The 23,324-nt window shown below is 54.7% G+C and overlaps 1 protein-coding gene across 17 annotated transcripts in view; it reads left to right on the forward strand.

The window, feature by feature from the left end:
- The window catches only part of PTPRS (protein tyrosine phosphatase receptor type S), a 134,915-nt gene that overhangs the window by 56,786 nt on the left and 54,805 nt on the right, over positions 1 to 23,324 (forward strand). For 10 of the 17 annotated variants that reach the window (XM_037738414.1, XM_037738413.1, XM_037738416.1 and 7 more), the window contains 5 exons: positions 444 to 628; positions 10,231 to 10,376; positions 11,551 to 11,692; positions 20,604 to 20,792; positions 22,677 to 22,685. In XM_037738414.1, coding sequence (XP_037594342.1) covers positions 538 to 628; positions 10,231 to 10,376; positions 11,551 to 11,692; positions 20,604 to 20,792; positions 22,677 to 22,685 — 577 coding nt within the window. In that variant the 5' untranslated portion in view covers positions 444 to 537. Of the gene's footprint in view, positions 1 to 443; positions 629 to 10,230; positions 10,377 to 11,550; positions 11,693 to 20,603; positions 20,793 to 22,676; positions 22,686 to 23,324 lie in introns of those variants that run through there. The other 7 variants (XM_017528380.2, XM_017528382.2, XM_017528384.2 and 4 more) reach the window with 5 other exon arrangements.

Genomic DNA, 23,324 nt, shown 5'->3' on the forward strand with positions numbered 1-23,324 from the left:
TTTGCACTGTCGCTCAGGCTGGAGTGCAGTGGCATGATCTTGGCTCACTGTAACCTCCGCCTCCCAGGTTCATGCGATTCTCCTGCCTCAGCCTCCCGAGTAGCTGGGACTACAGATGCGTGCCACCATGCCCGGCTAATTTTTGTATTTTTGGTAGAGACGGGGTTTCACCATGTTTGCCAAGATAGATGGTCTTGATCTCTTGACCTTATGATCCGTCTGCCTCAGCCTCCCAAAGCACTGGGATTACAGGCATGGGCCATGGCCCCCGGCCGGGCCCAGCACTTTCATTCCATCCCATTACTCCATGATCTTTCCCCAGTGTCCCATGACCAGCCCCAGAGGACCCTCCCCTGCCCCATGTGACCCTCCCACTGCGTCCTCCATGAAGGTCTCCTGGGTTTTCCCCGCTCGGCTCTCACAGTCCTCCATTGTCTCTGCAGACGCTGCCCCATCTGACGCTCGGCTCGAGGCCTCTCTGTGAGGGACTGGGGGGCCATCCCCCTCCAGGGCGGAGATCGGAGGTCACTGCCAAGCATGGCGCCCGCCTGGGGCCCTGGCGTGGTGTCTGTGGTTGGTCCCATGGGCCTCCTTGTGGTCCTGCTTGTCGGAGGCTGCGCAGCAGAAGGTAAGAAGCTGGCTCGGGGTGTGCGGGGCTCCGCGTGTTTGTTTACCTGTGCATTTATGGCGTGGGTGTGTATGTGAGCATGCTTCTCCACCTCCTGCCTGGGGCCCCCAGTTTTGCCAAATGGAACTTTTATGCCCCATGAAGGAGGCTGAATGCTGAGGGCCGTGTGCTGAGCCCCAAGACATTCAGAGATAAGCGATAATGACGGTCTTCACGAAGCAGTAACGGTAATGATGACGGCGTCGGCCTCCCCAGCGTCGGCGCCGGGCTCCACGCGCAGCGCGGATTTCACCTGCTTCCTCTCCCTCCAGCCTGACCAAAACCCGGGCTGCTGGTTCGGTCACTCTCCTCTCCCGATGAGGGAAAACAAGGCTCAGAAGACACAAGGACTTACTTGAGGTCACTCCTTAGTGAGTGACAGAATTCACCTTTCCTTGCAGCGGGCAGTACCTACACCTGTTGGCAGACACACAGGCGGGCAGACTCTCAGGTGGAGGCAGGGGAGGATTCTTGGGAGAAAGGGCATTGGGGCTGGGGTTTTGTGGGTGTACAGGAGTTCACCTATGGAAAATCCATTCCTGGTCGGGATGACAGCACCCGGGATGGCCTGGAGATGGAAGAGGCTGGTATAGTTTAGAGATGGGTAAGGCTGCATTTCTGGCTGTAACGTGAAGAGGATGAGGATCCGTTTGGGGCCCAGTGCCAAGACTCACCCCACCATGAAGGACCTAGAGAAGGCATCACTCAGGCCCATGGGGACACAGGGGTCAGGGCAGTAGGGGAAGAGGCTGGGTTGTGCCATCAGGCTGGGTTCGAATCCTGGCTCTGCTGCCAGCCTGCTGTGCACCCTCAGGCTAGTGGCTCAGCCTCCCTTACCACCGTCACAGGGCTCATAACATCATCTGCGTCCAGCATTCTCGTGACGTGGACGTGTCATAAGCCCCTGCCTGCTGCTGTGTCGTCACAAACATAAGTATTGTCGCTGGCTGGCAAAGCGGAGATGTACGCCCCTGCCTCATTCATCCATGCTTTTCTTGTTTTCATGCTGTTTTTTCTTGTCGTCGTTTTTTCTTTTGAGACGGGGTCTGGCTCTCCCCCAGGCTGGAGTGCAGTGGCGTGATCTCAGCTGACTGCAACCTCTGCCTCTCAGGCTCAAGTAATCCTCCCACCTCAGCCTCCCAAGTAGCTGGGACTCCAGGCGTGTGCCTCCATGCCTGGCTAATTTTTAAAAATTTTTGTAGAGAAGGGAGGTTCCACGATGTTGCCCAGGCTGGTCTCGACCTCCAGAGCTCAAGCGATCCGCCTGCCTCGGCCTCCCAAAGCACTAGAATTACAGGTAGGAGCCACGGCATCCGGTCTCACGCCGTTTTTTAGTAAATGCCGTCTGCATTCAGATCACCCACCACACCCTGATGAGGTGAACGTGGCTATCAGTGTCCCCATCGTACGCCTGTGGAAACCGATTGTACCATTGCACCCCAGCCTGCGCAGCAGAGCAAGACCTTGTCTCAGAAAAAAAAGAGGTGGGCTGAAGTGCCTCCGCCTCGCAAAGTGCTGGGATTACAGGCGTGAGCCACTGTGCCTGGCCTGGCTGATTTTTTTAATTTCTTTTTTTTTTTTTTTTTTGAGACGGAGTTTCACTCATGTTACCCAGGCTGGAGTGCAATGGCGCGACCTCAGCTCACCGCAACCTCCGCCTCCTGGGTTCAGGCAATTCTCCTGCCTCAGCCTCCTGAGTAGCTGGGATTACAGGCACGCACCACCGTGCCCAGCTAATTTTTTGTATTTTTAGTAGAGATGGGGTTTCACCATGTTGACCAGGATGGTCTCGATCTCTTGACCTCGTGATCCACCCGCCTCGGCCTCCCAAAGTGCTGGGATTACAGGGGTGAGCCACTGTGCCCGGCCGATTTTTTTAATTTCTTGTAGAGACTGGGTTCTTACTATTTGCCCAGACGGTCTCAAACTCCTGGGCTTAAGTGATCCTCCCACCTCGGCCTCCCGCCGTGCTGGAATTACAGGCGTAAGCCACCTCGAACCAGAGTGGCTCTTTGAACCTGAGCTGCTGGTGCCACAGGTCAGGATCTCGATGACCACGTTCCTTCGGGACCCAGAAGCCAGGCGTAGCTGCACGGTGATCTGTCCGGCTGCCTCCAGGGCCTGAGTCTTCCTGGCCCCTCCCTCCCCTGCAGCGGGATGTGGGGTATCTGGCCTTCAGTACTGAGCACTTGCGGCTTTTTTGTTTTCTTTTGTTTTTTGAGACAGTTTCACTCTGTCGCCCAGGCTGGAGTGCAGTAGTGGGATCTCGGCTCACCGCAACCTCCGCCTCCCAGGTTCAAATGACTCTCGTGCCTGAGCCTCCTGAGTAGCTGGGATTACAGGCGCCCACCACCATGCCCTGCTAATTTTTGTATTTTTAGTAGAAATGGGGTTTCACCATGTTGGCCAGGCTGGTCTCGAACTCCTGAGCTCAAATGATCCACCCCTCGGCCTCCCACAGTGCTGGGATGACAGGCAAAGTGCCGGGATTGCAGGCGTAGGGGAACAGTTTCTGCTCCAGAAATCACTGCAGGTCCAGTGGGGCCTTCCCAAGATGCTGTGGGGCCGGCCCTGGGGCGGGGTTGGAGGGGACAGGGTGGGTGGGTCACCAGCTCTGGCACTGGATTCTCATCTGCAGAATCTGAAATGGAAAAACAGAGACGGGGCCAAGCCAGGCCGCGGGGTGGGAGGCTCAGGCGCCGGGGCCTCCAGAGAGAGCTGGGTTCCCCTCCTGTTGTTCTGTCGCCCAGGCTGGAGTTCATTGGCGCAGCCTCAGCTCCCACTGCAGCCTCCACCCTGCAGGTTCAAGGAGTTCTCCTGCCTCAGCCTCTGAGTAGCTGGGTTTTCAGTCGTGCGCCACCATGCCCGGCTAATTTTTGTATTTTTAGTAGAGACTCGGTTTTGCCATGTTGGCCAGGCTGGTCTCGAACTCCTGACCTCAAGTGATCCGCCCTCCTCGGCCTCCCAAAGTGCCGGGATTACAGGCGTGAGTCGCTGCACCCAGCCGCTTCACCTTCCTGAGCCTCGGTTTGGGTCCTCCGGGCCATGGGCTTGAAGCCTGGCCCGTGGCGTGTCCTTGTGCCTCTTGAGCTGCAGGCATGCCCTTCTCAAGGCCCTGAGGGGTCCTTCCTGCATCTCAGCCCCTTTGCCGAGAAAAGGTGGGTAAGGTTTGTCCAAAGGAGAGAGTCCAAGCGTCCACGAGGCATTTTCTAACAGGGGACGCAGTGGGCAGAGACAGCTCTTCCAGGCTGGCTCAGATCCCTGAGCCAGCCTGGAGAAGACGGAGAGGGCGTCTGCTCTGCAGGGTGTGGGGGTGCTTCCGAGAAGCAGAACCCCTCCAAGTCCAGGAGCAGGCAGTGAAGTTGGGAGCTCCATTTTCTCAAGAGTCACCAGACACCGAGAGGAAGTCTGAGGTCCCAGGGAAGCAAGGCTGTCCCTCGGCCTTTCTGCTGAGAACCACATAAGCGGGTATTTCATCCCTGTGTGCCAGGGACGCCCAGGCTGCGGTGGGGACATAAGGGACTCCTGACCCGGCCTGCAGTAATCCAAGAAGGCTCCCCAGGGGAGGTGCTGGCTGAGCCGAGGTTGACACTGCCAGATGAGAGACCCCGGGTGGAAGGAGCGACTCAGACTGGCTGATTGCAGCACCCGCCTGGTCTTGCTCGCTGGATTGCTGGGGGCAAGGGGCATGTTCTGGCTCCAGGTCAGACAGGCAGCTGGACGTGTCCCTACCCGCAGGAGCTTCTGCACTTCCTTCCAGCAGCTCCAGAGGGAGGGATCTTTACCAGAAGACACATTCTTGACCCGGCCACAGTGACATTTCTTCGCGTCCTTGGCTGAGGACACATGGCCCCAGGTCACCGCTCCTGAGGCCAGAAGGAGGGGGCAGGCCCAGCCTGGGGCCCAGTGTGGAGCAAAACAGCTGCACTCATCAGGCTCAGAGTCTGGCTGTAGAAGGGGCATAAGATGTGGGCTTGGAGGCAAGGCCTGGGTCCAGATCCCAGCGCTGTTAACTTCTGAGCTGTCTTCTTTTTTGTGTGTGCTTTTTTTTTTTTTTTTTTTGATACAGGCTCTCACTCTGTCACCCAGGCTGGAGTGCAGTGGTGTGATCTTGGCTCACTGCAACCTCTGCCTCCAGGTTCAAGCAATTCTCTTCTTGCCTCAGCCTCCCAAGTAGCTGGGATTACGTGTGCCCACCACCACGCCTGGCTAATTTTTGTATTTTTGGCAGAGACGGGGTTTCACCATGTTGTTCAGCTGGTCTCGAACTCCTGACCTCAGCCTCCCAAAGTGCTGGGATTACAGACATGAGCCACCGTGCCCAGCCTCTGAGCTCTGTGAACCCTGAGTTCCGTGAACCCACTAATGTTCCTCAGTTTGTACAGTGGGGTTGACTGTTACTGCCTCACAAAGATCCGTAGGAGTTGAGGGGCCAGGCGCAACGCGTCACACCTGTAACCCCAGCACTTTGGGAGGCCGAGGTATGTCTTCTTGTGAATCATTTGAGGTCAGAAGTTCAAGACCAGCCTGACTAACGTGGTGATACCCCATCTTTACTAAAAATACAAAAATCAGCTGGGTGTGGTGGTAGGCGCCTGTAGTCCCAGCTACCTGAGAGACTGAGGCAGGAGGATCATTTGAATCCAGGTGGCGGAGGTTGCAGTGAACCAAGATCACACTATTGCACCCCAGCCTGGGCAACAGAGTGAGACCCCATCTCCAAAAAAAAACGCTGAGGGAGACCATAGATTCCTATGGGTCTACTGACTTTTTTTTTTTTTTTTTAAGACAGAGTTTTGCTCTTGTCACTCAGGCTGGGTTGCAGTGGCGCAGTCTCAGCTCACTGCAACATCTACCTCCTGGGTTCAAGTGATTCTCCTGCCTCAGCCTCCCAAAGTGCTAGGATTACAGGTGTGAGCCACTGCGCTCGGCCTCAAAAAAATTTTTTACTCCATTGTTTTCCTTAATAAGTTCACTTTTTAACTTAAGCAATTTTATTTTTTAAAATAAATTCATCTGGGCACGGCGGCTCACACCATTAATCTCAGAGCCTTAGGAAGCTGAGATGGGAGGATTGTTTGAGCCCAGGAGTTCCGGACCAGCCTGGGCAACATAGTGAGACCCTGCCTCTACAAAAGATTAAAAATTAGCTGGGTGTAGTGGCACGCGCCTGTGGTCCCAGCTACTCGAGAGACTCAGGCCAGAGGTGCCCTGGAGCTGAGGAGTCTGAGGCTGCGGTGAGCTGTGATTGCACCACTGCACTCCAGCCTGGGTGAGAGAATGAGACCCTGTCTCTGCAAAATAAATAAATAAATAAGAAAAAATCAAAATAAGAAGAATAACTTCTTCAATTTGTCTTTAGTTCTAAATCTAAAAAGGTCCCAATGCAGAAGGCTCTGCCCCTGTGTGCAGCCACTCAGCCCCCTGGAGGCAGCACTGATTCTACACATACACACCGTCTCCCTTTTTCAATTTAAATTTTTATTTTATTTTGAGACAGAGTCTCGCTGTGTCGCCAGGCCGGAGTGCAGTGGCGCGATCTCGGCTCACTTCGACTTCCGTTTTCCAGTTTAAAGCAATTCTCCTGCCTCGGCCTCCCGAGTAGCTGGGACTCAGGCACACACCACCACGCCTGACTAATTTTTTTGTGTTTTTAGTAGAGACGGGGTTTCACCATGTTGGCCAGGGTGGTCTCAATCTCTTGACCTCATGATCCGCCCACCTCGGCCTCCCAAAGTGCTGGGATTACAGGCGTGAGCCACCGCACCTGGCCCCTTTATTTATTTTTAAAAGTCATACGACGGTAGCATTTGCTATATTTTATTACCTCTTGCTTACCCCGCCTCGCCCCCCCGTTTAAATGTATGTCTTCTTGTTCCTACCTAGTAGTTCGTTTTAAAACACATCCTGGCTGGGCACAGTGGCTCATGCCTATAATCACAGCACATTGGGAGGCTGAGGCGGGTGGATCACCTGAGGTTAGGAGTTCAAGACCAGCCTGGCCAACGTAGGGAAACCCTGTCTCTACCAAAAATACAAAAATTAGCTGGGCACGGTGGTGTGAGCCTGTAATCCTAACTACTCGGGAGGCTGAGGCAGGAGAATCCGCTTGAACCCGGGAGGGGGAGGTTGCAGTGAGCAGAGATCACACCCTGCACTGAGCCTGGGTGACAGAGTGAGATCCTGCCCCCAAAATAAATAAATAAAAGGCATCCTGGCATGAGAGGATTGCTTGAGGCTAGGAGTTCGAGACCTGCCTGGGCAACGTGGCAAAACTCAATGCAAAAATTAGCCGGATATGGTGGCATGTGACTGGAGTCCCTGGTACTCGGGAGGCTGAGGTGGGAGGATCGCTTGAGCCTGGGAAGTTGAGGCTGCGGTGAGCTGTGTTTGTGCCACTGCACTCCAGCCTGGGTGAACAGCGAGTCCCTATCTCACACAGAAAAGGCATCCTTGCCCGTTTTTATACTTACATAGTACTCTTCTGTGTAGATAGCTTGGCATTCATTTGATCAGTCCCTTTTTATTGGATACATAGGTTGCGACCTGAGGGCTGTTGTAAGTATGTCGCAGTCTTTGAGTATGTTGATAAAAATCTCAGCAGGCGCTCCATTCATCTTAGGGGATACATTGTAACGTTTAGTTGAACCGAAATCTGGTATCCCTCTGGGAGAGTCAAAGGTTACTGTAAAAACAGTCAATAAAAAGAATGTTAATGAATTCTCCCAGACAGTGTAGTCTGTCCCAGGTGCAGCTTGCTGAGGTTGCTCTGGGGTGTTAAAACACTCATACTCCACGCCGGGCATAGTGGCTCATACCTGTAAGCCCAGCACTTTGGGAGGCCGAGGCAGGTGGATCACATGAGGTCAGGAGTTCGAGACCAGCCTGGCCAACATGGTGAAACCCCCGTCTCTACTAAAAATACAAAAATTAGCCAGGCGTGGTGATGCATGCCTGTAACCCCATCTACTCGGGAGACTGAGGCGGGAGAATTTCTTGAACCAGGAGGCAGAGATTGCAGTGAGCTGAGATTGCACCACTGCACTCCAGCCTGGTGACAGAGCGAGACTTCATCTCAAAAACAAAACAAAACAAAAACCCAAAAAACACTCTTACTCCAGACTTTATTGCAGAGACTGAATCCATCGGATCGTCATGGAGGGTGGAGAATGTGGTGTGAACACCAGCCTGGTTCAAAGGAGCATGTTCAGCTCAGCTGCTGCCTGGCTGTGTGTGTCCAGCCAAACTTGTCTCTTGCCTGCTTTGTGCCTCAGTTTCCTCACATGTAAAATGGGGATTGCGAAGCCGGGGACGGTGGTTCACGCCCATAAATCCAGCAACTTGGGAGGCTGCATTTGGAGGACTGCTCAGGGCTAGGAGTTTGAGACCAGGCTGGACCACAGGGAGATCCCATCTCTGAAAAATAAGTAAGTTAGCCAGGTGTGGTGACATGCAGCTGTGGTCCTAGCTACTTGGGAGGCCGAGATGGGAGGATCACTTGAGGCCAGGAGGTCCAGACCAAGCCTGGGCAACATAGTGAGACCCGTCTCTGTAATTTTTTTTTTTTTTGGGGGGGGGGGATGGAGTCTCACTGTGTCACAAAGGCTGGAGTGGCATGATCTCGGCTCACTGTAGCCTCCATCTCCTGGGTTCAAGCGCTTCTCCTGCCTCAGCCTACCAAGTAGCTGGGACTGCAGGCGCCCACTTCTACGCCTGGCTATTTTTTGTTGCTTTAGCGGCGACGGGGTTTCACCATGTTGGCCAGGCTGGTCTCAAACTCTTGACCTCAGGTGATCCATCAGCCTTGGCCTCCCAAAGTGCTGGGATTGCAGGTGTGATGGCATTCACCTGCAGTCCCAGGTACTTGGGAGGCTGAGGCAGGAGGATTGCTTGAGTATGGGAGGTCTAGGCTGCCGTGAGCCAAGATCGTGCCGTTGCACTCCAGCCCGACTAACAGAGTGAATCCCTATCTCTTTAAAAAAAAAAGAAGAAGAAGGCTGGGCACGGTGGTGCACGCCTGTAATCCCTGCGCTTTGGGAGGCCGAGGCAGGCGGATCACGAGGTCAGGAGACAGGAGATCGAGACTATCCTGGCTAACACGGTGAAGCCCTGTCTCTACTAAAAACACAAAAAATTAGCTGAGCGTGGTAGTACACGCCTGTACTCCCAGCTATTCAGATACTTAGGCAGGAGAATCGCTTAACCCGGGAGGTGGAGATTGCAGTGAGCGGAGAACGTGTCACTGCACTCCAGCCTGGGTGACAGAGTGAGACTCTGTCTCAAAACAAAGAAGAAAAAAAAAAGAAAATGAATCAGGATGGCACTGCCCTTCCGTGCTGTTGGAGAGGTTAAATATTACTCCCTCTTGAGTGTAAATTAGTTCTACTATTGTGGAAGACAGTGTGGCGATTCCTCAAGGATCTAGAACTAGAAATACCATTTGACCCAGCAATCCCATTACTGGGTATATACCCAAAGGAGTATAAAACATTCCGTTATAAAGACACATGCGCATGTATGTTTATCGTAGCACTGTTCACAATAGCAAAGACTTGGAACCACCCCAAATGCCCATCAGTGATAGACTGGATAAAGAAAACGTGGCACATATACACCATGGAATACTATGCAGCTATAAAAAAGGATGAGATCATGTCCTTTGCAGGGATGTGAATGGAGCTGGAAACCATCATTCTCAGCAAACTGACACAAGAACAGAAAACCAAACACCGCATGTTCTCACTCATAAGTGGGAGTTGAATGATGAGAACACATGGACACAGGGAGGGGAACATCACACACTGGGGACTGTCGGGGAGTAGGGGGCTAGGGGAGGAATAGCATTAGGAGAAATACCTAATGTGGATGACGGGGTGATGGAGGCAGCCAACCACCACGGCACGTGTTTACCTTTGTAACAAACCTGTGTGTTCTGCACATGAACCCCAGAACTTAAAGTACAATTTTAGAAAAAGAAAAAAATACATTACTCACCCTTTCTGAGCCCCTGCCTCCAGTTCGGACCAGTCTTCTGGGCACTGACCCCTCGTGTCCGGCCGCCTCCTGGATGCCTCCTGAGAAGCTAGAGCTCTGGGTTCGAATGCTGGCTCTGGCCCCATAGCCCGTGGTCACTCCCATGCTGTGTGCCTCAGTTTCCCTACATCTCACCAGAGAATGAGACCAAATTATCTTCCGTCAAGTGTTTTCAGGGCCCTCCAGGGTTTGGCTGGTCACCGCGGAGGGGCTCCAGGTGCTGAGTGTAGGAACACTCACATCTCAGGGGTCTCCCTTCCATCTGTCCCAGTGGCACTGTGCCTGAGCAGGTGTGCCCAGCTGAGGCTGTATCCACACGTGGGCAGGTGTGGCTGTTGCAGGTGGGGTGGGAGTATGCGGAGGGTGCAGTGGGAGGGTGTCCATTGTCATTCGTGCTTTCCTCCGCCTCTCTCCATTGGCCACATGGCACTTCCGTCGGCAGCGGGTGGAGAGCAGGTGTCGGTGGCTCCATGGGATCCTAGCCAGATGCCTGGACCCACCTGCTCCCCCTCTTCCTGCTGTATCCCCAGAGCCCCCCCGGTTTATCAAAGAACCCAAGGACCAGATCGGCGTGTCAGGGGGTGTGGCCTCTTTCGTGTGTCAGGCCACAGGCGATCCCAAGCCACGAGTGACCTGGAACAAGAAGGGCAAGAAGGTCAACTCTCAGCGCTTTGAGGTGAGTTGGGGTCGGGGGAGGCAGCCTGGGGTCAACCCTCCCCCAAGACAGGGCCACAGCACCTCAGCCACGGAAGGCAGCGTGGACCCTTTGGCTGGTGGGGGGAGTGCAGGCATGGGTAGCCAGGCAAGTCTGGGGGTGCAGTCTCCAGTTGCTCTGCCAGCTCGGTGCTGTGTGGCCTCAGGCAAGGCCCTGCCCTCTCTGAGTCTTCTTCACAACACGGTGGGCACAGCACCAGTGCACACAGAAGGAGCTTTACAACTCTGAATACACGCACATGATCACACACGCATGTTACCACATTCAGCATGCCTTCACATACCTTTGCAAGCCTGTCACAGGGGCTTGCACACGTTTGTCACCCTCACACACGCATACAACACCCTGTTCTTTTCTGTTTCTTTTTTTTTTTTTAAGATGGAGTCCCACTCTGTCACTAGGCTGGAGGCAGTGGTGTGATCTCAGCTCACCACAACCTCCACCTCCTAGGTTCAAGTGATTCTCCTGCTTCAGCCTCCCGAGTAGCTGGGATTACAGGCGTGTGCCACCATGCCCGGCTAATTTTGAATTTTTTCATTTTTTTAAGAAGGAGTTTTGCTCTTGTCAAACAGGCTGGAGTGCAATGGTGCAATCTTGGTTTACCACAACCTCTGCCTCCTAGGTTCAAGCAGTTTTCCTGCCTCAACCTCCCGAGTAGCTGGAATTACAGGCATGTGCCACCACACCTGGCTAATTTTGTATTTCTAATAGAGACAGCTTTCTCCATGTTGGTCAGATTGGTCTCATACTCTTCAAAGTGCTGGGATTACAGATGTGAGCCACCATGCCCAGCCTAATTTTGTATTTTTAGTAGAGACGGGATTTCACCACGTTGGTCAGGCTGGTCTCGATCTCCTCACCTCATGATCCACCTGCCTCGGCTTCCTAAAGTGCTGGGGTTATGGGTGTGAGCCAGCGTGCCCGGCCACCCTGTTTTCATATGTCCCCAAACCTGGTCTCTGCTTCCAGCACATTTATACCATGCACCTACACACATGCACATACAGCCTGCAGCTCTTCTCCCAGTCACCCCCAGGGTCATGGGACTGACTGCCATCCCCTTATAGCCCAGCCTAGACAGGAACCTTCCTGGGACCCCAGCCTCACACTGTCCTTTTTCTCCTGCTCATGGCAGACGATTGAGTTTGATGAGAGTGCTGGGGCAGTGCTGAGGATCCAGCCACTGAGGACGCCACGGGATGAAAACGTGTACGAGTGTGTGGCCCAGAACTCGGTTGGGGAGATCACAGTCCATGCCAAGCTCACTGTCCTCCGAGGTATTGGGCTCCCTGCGGCGGGAGGAGGATGAGCTAGGGCCTGGGCTTTGGGGACAAGCACTGAAGGAATACATGAAAGTGACCCCCCAACCCTCCTGCTTTGCGTTTTTTTGGGAGGACCTTGATCTCCCTTCTCCAACCAGTAACACCGTCCGGGCCTAGAGCCTACTGGCAGGGATTTATTGTGTCTTTGCAAGAAAGAAAAGGAATTGAGAGACTGGAATCATCCTAATTTATAATTCTGATCATGTGCTTCTGATGACAAGAGGCTGATCCAACTCAGATGGGTTCAAGCAAGAAAGATGATTGATATACAGAATTAAAATGCCATGGAGTGGCTGGCTTCAGGTTCAGGTAGATCCAGGGGCTCATTGAATTTCCTCAGTGCTCTCTGCCTCTTGGCCTTGTTTCCTTCTATATTGACTTCATCCTTATTCCCCCTACCCCCAAGGAGCGTGGATCCTATGCCCCTCACTGAACCAATCACTGTGACTCAGGAGGAGCAAACATTCTGATTGGCTGGACTCCTCCCTGGAGCTGAGAGTGACTGTGGCCCCCTTAAAGGAATAAGGATAAACAGGGTCGGGCACTGTGGCTCACGCCTGTGATCCCAGCACTTTGGGAGGCTGAGGTGGGAAGATCGCTTGTGAGAACAGACTAGGCAACATAGCAGGACCCCATCCCTACAAAAAATAAAAGATAAACGGATGCTGGGTACGCAGAAACAGCTGCCCTGCTTCCCCAGACATTCACATGGGCCTGCTGGGCTGCCGGCCCTATTGAGATGTAATTCTTTCTTTTTTTTTTTGAAATAGAGTCTTGCTTTGTTGCCGGGGCTGGAGAGCAGTAGCATGATCTCGGCTCATTGCAGCCTCCGCCTCCTGAGTTCAAGCGATTCTCCTGCCTCAGCCTCCCGAGTAGCTGGGATTACAGGCATACACCACCATGCCTGACTCATTTTTGTATTTTTAGTAGAGATGGGGTTTCACCATGTTGGCCAGGCCGGTCTTGAGGTCCTGACCTCAGGTGATGCGCCCGCCTCGGCCTCCCAAAGTGCTGGGATCACAGGCGTGAGCCACTGCATGCAGCCTAAGTGCGTTTCTTGAACGACGCACAAGGGATTTATAGGGGGCTGTCTGGATGATGCTGTTTTATGATGAGGAAGCAGTTTTCGGAACACATTCTCGTTCAGCCTGATTTCTGCAAACCCCTTGCCCAGCCACTCTGTGCTGCCTTCTCCTTTGTAATCTGGTTTTATCTCTGGGCCCCCACTGTGGAGCTCAGGTCCTGGCTGCCACTTGGTTGCTGTGTGACCTAGGGCAAGTTAATGAACCTTTCTGAGCTGCAGTTTTCTCATCTCTAAAGTCAGGCCAAGCGCAGTGGCTCACGCCTGTAATCCCAGCACTTCAGAAGGCCAAGGTAGGTGGATTACGAGGTCCAGAGTTTGAGACCCCGTCTCTACTAAAAATACAACAAATTAGCCGGGCGTGGTGGCGTGCGCCTGTAATCCCAGCTTCTCGGAAGGCTGAGGCAAGAGAATTGCTTGAACCCGGGAGGCGGAGGTTGCAGTGAGCCAAGATCACGGCATTGCACTCCATTCTGGGCGACAGAGCAAGACTCCTGTCTCAAAGCGAGTGACTCAGTGAATGAATGAATGAATACATACATAAATGGCTGGGTGCAGTGGCTCATGCCTGTAGTCCCAGCACTTTGGGAGGCTGAGGCAGGAGAATCGCTTGAACCCAGGAGGCAGAAGTTGCAGTGAGCCGAGGTCGCGCCACTGTGTTCCAGCCTGGGCAACAGAGCAACACTCCGTCTCAGAATCAGTGAATGAATGAAAATAAAATCAGGTAATAATGGTTCTCATCGTGAACCGGATGAGTGAGGGTTGCAGGGAGAGGTGAGCGCAGTGCCGTACGTGGGCAGCTCTGCGTCTGCATGGTCAAGCTCATCACTGCCACGATTCTGCCTCAGTAAGGTGCTTGACACCAGTCCGTCTGCAGCCCTCAGGTGGGTGGGCTTCACCTGTCACCTGCAGGGACATCCCAACCCTGAATATGAGCCACTGCCAGCCATCAGCTGGGAGGTGAACCCTGCACATGGCTTCCCAGGGTGAGGCTATTCTCATGTCCTCCAGGGCAGCCCAGCTGTGACCCGCGTGGAACCCTGGGAGGAGGCATCCCAGGCCCGTGACCTGTCAGTCATACTGGATCCCTGTGTCAGAACGGGGATGCTTTGGCCTGTAGTCCCAGCGCTTTGGGAGGCTGAGGCAAGTGGACCACTTGAGGTCAGGAGTTTGAGACCAGCCTGGCCAACATGGTGAAACCCTAACTCTACTAAAAATACAAAAATTAGCCAGGCATGGTGGTACATGCCTGTAATCCTAGCTCCCAGATTCTTGGGAGGCTGAGGTAGGAGGATTGCTCGAACCCAGGAGGCAGAGGCTGCAGCGAGCTGAGATTGCACCATTGCACTCCAGCCTGGGTGACAGAGCGAGACTCTGCCTCTAAAAAGAAAAACCCCTGTGCTCCATTTAAAGCTCTGCTGTTGGCTGGGCGCAGTGGCTCACACCTGTAATCCCAGCACTTCGGGAGGCCAAGGCAGGAGGATAACTTGAACCCAGGAGTTTGAGACCAACCTGGGCAACATAGGGACCCCATACCCCACTGCCCCAGTCTCTACAAAAAAAAAAAAAAGTAAGAAATTAGCCAGGCTGTAGTGATGCCTGCCAGTGGTTCCAGGTACTCAGGAGGCTGGGGGGAGGGTCGCCTGAGCCCAGGAGTTCAAGGCTGCAGTGAGCTATGACCGTGCCACTGCACCCCAGCCTGGGCAGCTGGGCAAGACCCTGTCTCTAAAAAGGCGGGTAAAAAAAGATGAAGACTGGGCGAGGTGGCTCACGCCTGTAATCCCAGCACTTTGGGAGGCTGAGGCGGGCAGATCATGAGGTCAGGAGATCGAGACCATCCGGGCCAACGTGGTGAAACTCGTCTCTACTAAAAATACAAAAAAATTAGCTGGGCATGACGACACATGCCTGTAGTCCCAGCTACTTTGCAGGCTGAGGCAGGGGAATTGCTCGAACCCGGGAGGCAGGGGTTGCAGTGAGCCGAGATCGCACCACTGCACTCCAGCCTGGGCAACAGTGCGAGACTCCGTCTCAAAAAAAAAAAGATAAAAAAGCTCTGCTGTTGCTTCTGGGAAGTCTTCATAATTTTCTAACAAGAGGCCCCACAGTTTGATTTGTGTGGTCCTGGAGCCCATCCAGCCGGGGGATGGAAGGAGGAGCGGGGAAGGAGTCACCCCACCATCGTCCGCCCCGTTCCTCCCGGAAGATAGTTTTGCCCTGACCTTTCCTGGGCACAGACAGAACAGCCTGCCTGCTCTTGTCCCATGCCAGCCTCCACTGTGAGCACTCAGGGTGTTAAAAAAAATAACCAAGCTGTGGGCCGGGGGCCGTGGCTCATGCCTGTAGTCCCAACAGTTCGGGAGACCGAGGCGGGTGGATCACGAGGTCAGGAGTTCGAGACCACCATGGCCAGGATGGTGAAACCCCATCTCTACTAAAAATAACAAAAAAAATAGCCGATGTGGTGGCAGGCACCTGTAATACCAGCTACTTGGGAGACTGAGGCAGGAAAACCACTTTAACCTGGGAGGCGGAGGTTGCAGTGGGCTGAGTATGCACCACTGCACTCCAGCCTGGGCAACAGAGTGAGACTCCGCCTCAAAAAAAAAAAAAAAAAAAAAAAAAGCTGTGAAGCCATTAACTGCCTGGTCCCTGGGAGTCTGGGAAAATGCCCGCTGCACCCATCCACACGGTTTTCATTTCTTTTTTCTTTCTTTTTTTTTGAGACGGAGTTTTGCTCTTGTCACCCAGGCTGGAGTGCAATGGCATGATCTCCGCTCACTGCAACCTCTGCCTCCCAGGTTCAAGCGATTCTCCTGCCTCAGCTTCCTGAGTAGCTGGGATTACAGGCGCGCACCAGCACTTCCAGCTAATTTGGGTACCAGGTTTCACCATGTTGGCCAGGCTGGTCTCGAACTCTGGACCTCAGGTGATCCACCCACCTCAGCCTCCCAAAGTGCCAGGATGACAGGTGTGAGCCACCGCGCCCGCCCACACTCTTTTTCCCTCTGCTGTCTTAGTGCCTGGAAAGGCCTGCCTGGGCTGGAAGTTCGTCCTTCCTGCTGGGACTCAGGGCTTCAGATACCCTGACCCAACCCGCCCCCCTTGTCCTGAGCTCCGGGCACCCCCAGCCAGTCGCCAGCAGTTGCGGGGGACCATCTGGACTGCTGGGGCCGCTCCCCGCCTCCCTCCTCCTCTGCCATCTGACTGTGGACCCTGCACGCACCCCCCGCACTGTTTTAATTAAACTCTGAGGAACTGGGCGCAGTGTGGTTCTCGAGGTACATTTTTGTTTAATTAGGCTCTCTCGGTAGCATCAGGCAGCTGAGGCCTCCCTCTGCACACTGGCTAGCTGGCTGGCTGCTGCCCACACACACTCATGGGAACTCCCCTAGGGGCCCCGTACACACGGGAAGTACTCACGCGCGGACACGTGTGGGCGCAGGGGCAGGCAAGCGTGAGCACGCACACGCAGCCCACATGTACCCACGTGTGAATGAAATATGGGGTTGTCCTGCTCATCAAAGCCAAAGCCACCCTCGTAGGCACGTGGGTGTGCACAGACACACACAGGGATGCCCACAGACCCAGCCGTGGGCACCGAGACCAATCAAGGCCCATTTGGGCCTGAAACTCCAATGATGTCATCGGTAAGCAATCAGAGCCACTTTTAAGGCCGTCCAGGTCCCTGGCCCAAGAAGGATGGAAAAGAGGCCTGAGCCAGCTCAGACGGAACTCAGCCATGCCCCCTTCAGGTCCCTGCTGGGTCCGGAGCTGGTTGGGTGGAGGGCTTTTGCTGCCAGGCCCGCTCAGCTGCTTCTGAGCTCAGGCAGACCTGGGTTCCAATCCTTGCTATATGCCGGCTGTATGACCTGGGACAAGTCTGCATTTGCCAGGGCCTCAGTTTCCCCCCCAGTGAAAAAGTCTTGGTGGAGGGCACCAGCTCCCTTGCCTGCACAGAGCCTGGGATGCAGTTCATGCTCAGGGCTTTCGACTTGGGCTTTTTCCATCGAAGCAGTGACCCCTGGGCTGGAACTGCTGCTCTGTCTCTGTGGCAGCAACAAGCCAAAACTCTGCCATTGTGGTGGGAAAGCTGAGCAATGAATTTGGGTGTGGCTGTGTGCCAATAAAACTTTATTAACAAAAACAGCCACAGGGCCACATCATTTGTGGCCATTTATCTACCCCCTCCCATTCCAGCGTTCTTACCAGATGCAGACCAGCTGCCTATTTAAGGCCTGGATTGAGGCAGGGATTGATTCTGGCCTCACCTCTCCCTAGGTCCTGCCTACCTCTGTCCACAGCCACCCACCCCTATGCCCCATGCCCCTTTGGGGCCTTTGTAAGCAAATACACATGTATTCTTTAAACAAACAGCAACATTGTCTACACCAGGAAGCAGCACGCTTTTTCTCCAGAGCACTAGAAAGTAAATATTTTTGGTTGTACGGGCTGGGCAGTCTCTGTCGCTGCAACCACCCAGTACTCAGCCATTGTGTTGGGAAAGCTGAGAAATGAATGAGTGGCTGTGTGCCAATAAAACTTTATTAACAAAACCATCCACAGGCCCGCATGTGGCCCTGAAGCCATCATTTGTGGCGTTTTATCTTCCCCTTCCCACTCCAGCGTTCTTACCAGATGCAGACGAGCTGCGTACTTCTTGGTCTTAACCGCACCGCGATTGGCCGCTTTTTTGTCACTTGTCCATCAGGGTGGAATGGGGACTGGTTGTTAGTCTCCCCTGTGTGGCTGTGTCCTAATCTCTTATTTTTTATTTCTTTTCTTTTTTTTTTTTGAGACAGAGTCTCACTCTGTCACCCAGGCTGGAGTGCAATGGCACAATCTAGGCTCACTGCAACCTCCACCTCCCGGGTTCAAGTGATTCTCCTCCCTCAGCCTCCCAAGTAGCTGGGACTACAGGCACAGACCACCATGGCCAGCTAATTTTTGTATTTTTAATTGAGATGGGGTTTCACCCTATTGGCCAGGTTGGCCTCAAACTCCTGACCTCAGGTGATCTGCCCTCCTCTGCCTCCCAGGAGGTTGGAATAACGGGTGTGAGCCACCGCGCCCGGCCCTAATCTCTTCTTATAAGGACACCAGTCCTGTTGGGTGCAGCCCACCCTAATGGCCTCATTTTATCTTAACCCCACCCCAATCTCTCTAATGACCCTGTTTCCAAAAACAGTCTCATTCTGAGGTTCTAGCGTTTAGGACTTCAACATACTGTTAGAGAGGAGCGTAGCCAAGCCAGCTTATAACGGGGCGGGGTGGGGGGGGGCTGGTGGTTATTTTAATTTGCATGAGGAGATGGATCCCGCCCCGGGGGACCCTTTGTCCGTTGAAGAGGACAGGCAGGAGCAGAGCTGGGGATGTTGGGAGTTAGGGCACCTGGAGCCTGGAGTCCGGGTGCAGAGAGGGAGAGAAGGCAGCAGGAACCCAGGAGCAGGGGGGCCTGTCTAGGAGCCTCACAGCTGCCTCCCCTCCCCGGCATCAACTCTAGCTGAGGCCCCCACGTCCACTATTGTGGTTTCGTTTCGTTTTGTTTTTGAGATAGTCTCTCTCTGTCGCCCAGGCTGGAGTGCCATGGCATGATCTCAGCTCACCACGACCTCTGCCTTCCAGGTTCAAGCGATTCTCCTGCCTCAGCCTCCCAAGTAGCTGGGACTACAGGCGCCCTCCACCATGCCCAGCTAATTACTGTATTTTTAGTAGAGACAGGGTTTCACCATGTTGGTCAGGATGGTCTCGAACTCCTGACCTCGTGATTCGCCTGCTTCGGCCTCCCAGAGTGCTGGGATTACAGGCGTGAGCCACTGCGCCTGGACCATCTCTTAGCTGGCTTGTCTCATTACCTCAATCCAAAAGTATGGTTCCACTGATCAGGGAGCTCTGGGACCCGGAGACCCCAGGGTGCTGCGTTTCTCCCCCTTGTCCCCCCACCACCAGCACCACGGAGGGAAGTACCTGACCACCCAAGACAGATACCCAGCACGGGAGACCTGGAGCCACTCACCGTGCTGGAGGCTTGCGTGCTCAACCAGGATTGAGCTGGTTTGTTCATTGATTGAGCGCCTGTTGTATGTCCAGTTCTGGGCTGGGTGCTAGGGACGCCGTGGTGACACGGATGCACCGTTACAGATAGAGTTCCGTACCGCAGAGAGGTTGGTGGGGAGTGTGGGGCATTTACAGCAAGGGAGGTGGAGCTAGTCCCAGGCAGGGTTCCAGTCAGTAGGCAGATGACCCAAGGGAGGGGGCTTGATGACTTTGAGAGCCGTGGAGGCCAAAGAGGAAAAGAGGCAAGGTGGCAGGGGCTGGCGGCGGGTTCCGGTGAGTGGTGGGGCCACAGAGGGGTGCATGGTGGGAGAGCAGGGGGGTTATGTTTAGAAAGGAGGCGGGCGCGGTGGCTTACCCCAGTGATCTAGGCACTTTGGGTGGATCAAAAGGTCAGGAGTTCAAGACCTGCCTGGCCAACATGATGATACCCCTTCTCTACTAAAAGTACAGAATTACCCCGGTGCGGGTCTATGCCTCTGCACTCCAGCCTGGCCGACCCAGTAAGACTCCATCTCAAAAAAAAAAAAAAGCATCCTCCAGGCTGGACATGATGGCTCATACCTGTCATCCCAGTGCTCTGGGAGGCCAAGGTGGGAGGACTGCCTGAGCCCAGCAGTTTGAGACCAATCTGGGCAACACAGTGAGACCCTGTATCTATATTGTATTATTTTACTTTTATTTTTGAGACTGAGTCTCGCTCTGTCACCCAGCCTCGAGTGTAGTGGCCTGATCTTGGCGCGCTGCAACCTCTGTCTCCCAGGTTCAAGTGATTCTTCTGCATCGGCCTCCTGAGTAGCTGGGATTACAGGCATTCGCCACCGTGCCCGGCTAATTTTTGTTTTTAATAGAGGGGGTTTCACCATGTTGGCCAGGCTGGGTCTTAAACTTCCAGCTTTAAACGATCCTCCTGCCTCAGCCTCCCAGAGTGCTGGGATTACGGCATGAGCCACTGCCCTCTGATAGATCTGTTTTAAAATTTAATAAAAGATAAAAAGAAAGGCATCCTTAGGTTGCTGTAAACGAACCTACTCCGCTCTGTGGACCCTGGAGCCGGGTTTGTGTCTATATGTATCAGGCTGTAGAGACACCCAGTGTCTGAGCGCCACCCAGTCCGTTACAGGAGCACCCACCCCCAAGTCCTGACAACCTCAGCTATCCCCAGACATCGCCCAGTGTCCCCCAGGGCAGCAGAGTCACCCCCGCAGTGAGAACTATCGGTCGTACTGTTCGGCTCCCCAACACCAGCCTCCCGGTTGTACAGAAGGGGGACCCCGCTGCGTGCGGTGGCTCATGCCCATAATCTCAGTGCTTTGGGAGGCAGAAGCGGGAGGACCGCTTGGGACCAGGAGTTTGAGACCAGCCTGGAGAACACAGCGAGACCACCCCCCCACTACAAAAATTTTTAAACTTAGCCAGGAGTGGTGGCGCGTGCCTGTAGTCCCAGCTCCTCAGGAGGCTGAGGCAGGAGGATCACTTGAGCCCAGGTTGTTGAGGCTGCAGTGAGCTGTGACCGTGCCACTACACTACGGCCTGTGCAACAGAGCAAGACCCTGTCTAAAAAAAAAAAAAAAAAAAAAAAACTGGCTGTAGAGTGTGGCGCCCAGGGCTGAGGTCATGCAGTCAGGCAGGAGCAGGATCCCTGGCCAGGCAGTCCCCAAGCCCCAGGCTGGAGGCGTGGCCGTGCAGCGCTCAGAGCCATGCCCGTGTCTCACCCATCTCTGCCCTCAGAGGACCAGCTTCCCTCTGGCTTCCCTAACATCGACATGGGCCCGCAGTTGAAGGTAGTGGAGCGGACACGGACAGCCACCATGCTCTGCGCGGCCAGCGGCAACCCTGACCCTGAGATCACCTGGTTCAAGGACTTCCTGCCTGTGGACCCTAGTGCCAGCAACGGCCGCATCAAACAGCTGCGATCGGGTGAGTGTGGGTGGCTGACGGGACGTGGGAGCCTCGGGGGGTAGCAGGGGGCCAGGAGCATCTCCGGGACCCGAGCTCCGGGGCCCACTGGAGGACACACAGAGACGTATGCAGCCTCGGCAGCCATTGGCGCTGGGGGAGTGGGGCAGATGTCTTCAGAGCTGCACACGGGATATTCGAGGGCACAGACGGGCATGAGTACTAGGGAGCTATAGAGGGAGGCAGAAGAAGAAAGCTGCCCAGCGAAGATACCTTGGATGCAGACACGCACAGCCTGGGGAGTTACAGAGGGTCACGGGGGAAAGTGTCCCCCGTACTCAGGCAGTGAGATCACCATAACAGACAGTTATGGGTGGTAGGAAGCCACTGAGGGGGCTGGACACAGCGGCTTATGCCTGTAATCCGAGCTCTTTGGGAAGCCAAGGCAGAAGGCTTGCTTGAGGCCAGGAGATTGAGACCAGCCAGGGCAACATAGCAAGACCCCCATCTCCAAAAAAAGCCACCACAGAACGTGGGTATCGGCGGTGTCCAAGCAGTCGGAGACAGACAGGCGGAAGTGTCGATGAGCCTTGGAGGGTGACAAGGGGAGACTGTCTTCAGTGGGCATGTAATGGGGAGCTGTGGCAGGTGGCAGAGGAAGAGCTTCCTCTACACAGAGGCAGTGGGGCGTGACTGGTGAGAATACAGTGGGACCCAGACAGGCAGGAGTGGTGGCAGCTGTGTACGGCAATGGCGAGTGTGCAGAGGTGACACGTAAGGTAATGGGGAGCCATAGAAAGCTGCAGGGAGAGAGAGTCTCCAAGGCTGAGCAGTAAGAACACAATGGGACAAAGACAAGCAGAGGTGGTGACGGGGTTTCGGGTCTGTAATGGGGCACAGACGGCAGTCCACCTGTCTGTTCAGGCCCTGGCTGGGCTAGGGAAGACCTTGGGACATGCAGAGCCTCGGGCACGGGTGGTTCCACCATGGTGTCTCCGCAAAACACCCATGTGCCTCATCTGCGGGTCCATCTGTTTGGGGGGCTGTGTCTATGCGTGTGTGTCGTCCCCCCGCTTCACGACATGTCCACGTGTGCACGTCGGCTCCCCGTGCTGGCCTGGCCTGCCTCCTGCACCCCCCAGTGCTCCTGCGTGGGGATGCACGTGGCGGGGGTGTGTCCGTGTGCTCACACACATCTCCCCGCGTGGGGAGCATGCGTGTGGCTGCACATGCGTGTGTGTGTCTGTGTCACGGATTTGCTGTTTTCACTTGTGCCGGGCCTCACACCCTGCCTCCATTCAGGTCCCTGTTGTGATCACCCCACGCCTCCACGCACACCTCTTTTTGCTTTCTCTCTCCCCGTCTTCCAGGGACCCTGCCTGGGAAGCCTCCCTCCCAGCAGTGTCTGCCCCCAGCCACCCAGTGCCCCGCACTCACTGCCCATCCCTGCTCCCCCCCCACCCACAGAGCCCACCTGCCCATGCTCCACCCCCTGCTCCTCCTCCTCCGTGAAAATCAAACCCCGTAAAAGATCAGACGTGGAGCCCAGAATCTCTCCCCTGGAGAGACTCAAACCCTCGCACTGAGGGGGGACAGATCGCCTCCCCTCTCCCACCCTGACTGAGGATGTTTGCAGCCCGTAGACCTCCGCAGCGGGGGAAAGCGGCAGCCTCAGTTTCCCCATAAAACACGCCTATTTCCTTGCGTTCCGGTGGCCTCCCCAGGATGTAGTGTCTAGCACTTGGTAGGTGCTCAGTGAACATAAACCACGTTAGGAGCCGTAAGAAGTGTTGTTGTGATGAGCCTCTCCCCCGTCCCCTCCCCTCCACGAGGACCGAGGCTTCTGCGTAACCACGCGTTAACGTTCCTGTTCTCTTTTCTTATCCTCCTGTTGTAAACGTTCAGAAACCTTTGGTAAGTCTGATTTCGTCACCACGTCAATAACTAACGCCCCATCCCCTTTGTGCCCGTCCCGCCCCCTTCTCCCCCGAGACTAACAGCCACCGTGATGGTAACTGTGACCCACTCTCTGTGGCATGTTTACTAACGCCCTCTCCCTGCTCCCCACGACCGGCCCCTCAGCCCTCCCTGGCCAGGTACCAGTGTGCGGCAGAGAAAGAACCCCAAAGGAAAAGAGGAAAGGAGGCAGCTCCGCAGGGGGCCGGCAGACCTCAGAGTGGAGGCTGATGGGGCTCAGAGGCATCTCGGGCTCACAGGACTTCAAGGCATTTCCTCCCTCCTCTCTTCGTGGTTTTAGCCCTGCCGAAGAAGATTTAATTACAGAAGTTTGGGGGCTGGGCCAGGCGTGGGGTGGAGATTTTTCCAGCCTAGCTGCTGCTGCACCTTTTTATCCACTTTCCCCAGCATTCAGCCTGAATCCCCTGAAATCGCTTGCGGGACTAATTCATACTAAAGTGAGAGTGGCTGATATCAGCCTGTGATAGTCCCCTCATCTCTCGGGGCGGGAAGCAGAACTCCTTTTAATGGCTAAGAGAGACGGCATTCTTTCCGCTTAATAGAATGGCCCTGGGTGATTTGGCCAACTTGAAAATA

This window comes from Cebus imitator, unplaced genomic scaffold (genome assembly GCF_001604975.1).
Source record: "Cebus imitator isolate Cc_AM_T3 unplaced genomic scaffold, Cebus_imitator-1.0 Scaffold53, whole genome shotgun sequence".
Lineage (NCBI taxonomy): Eukaryota > Metazoa > Chordata > Mammalia > Primates > Cebidae > Cebus > Cebus imitator.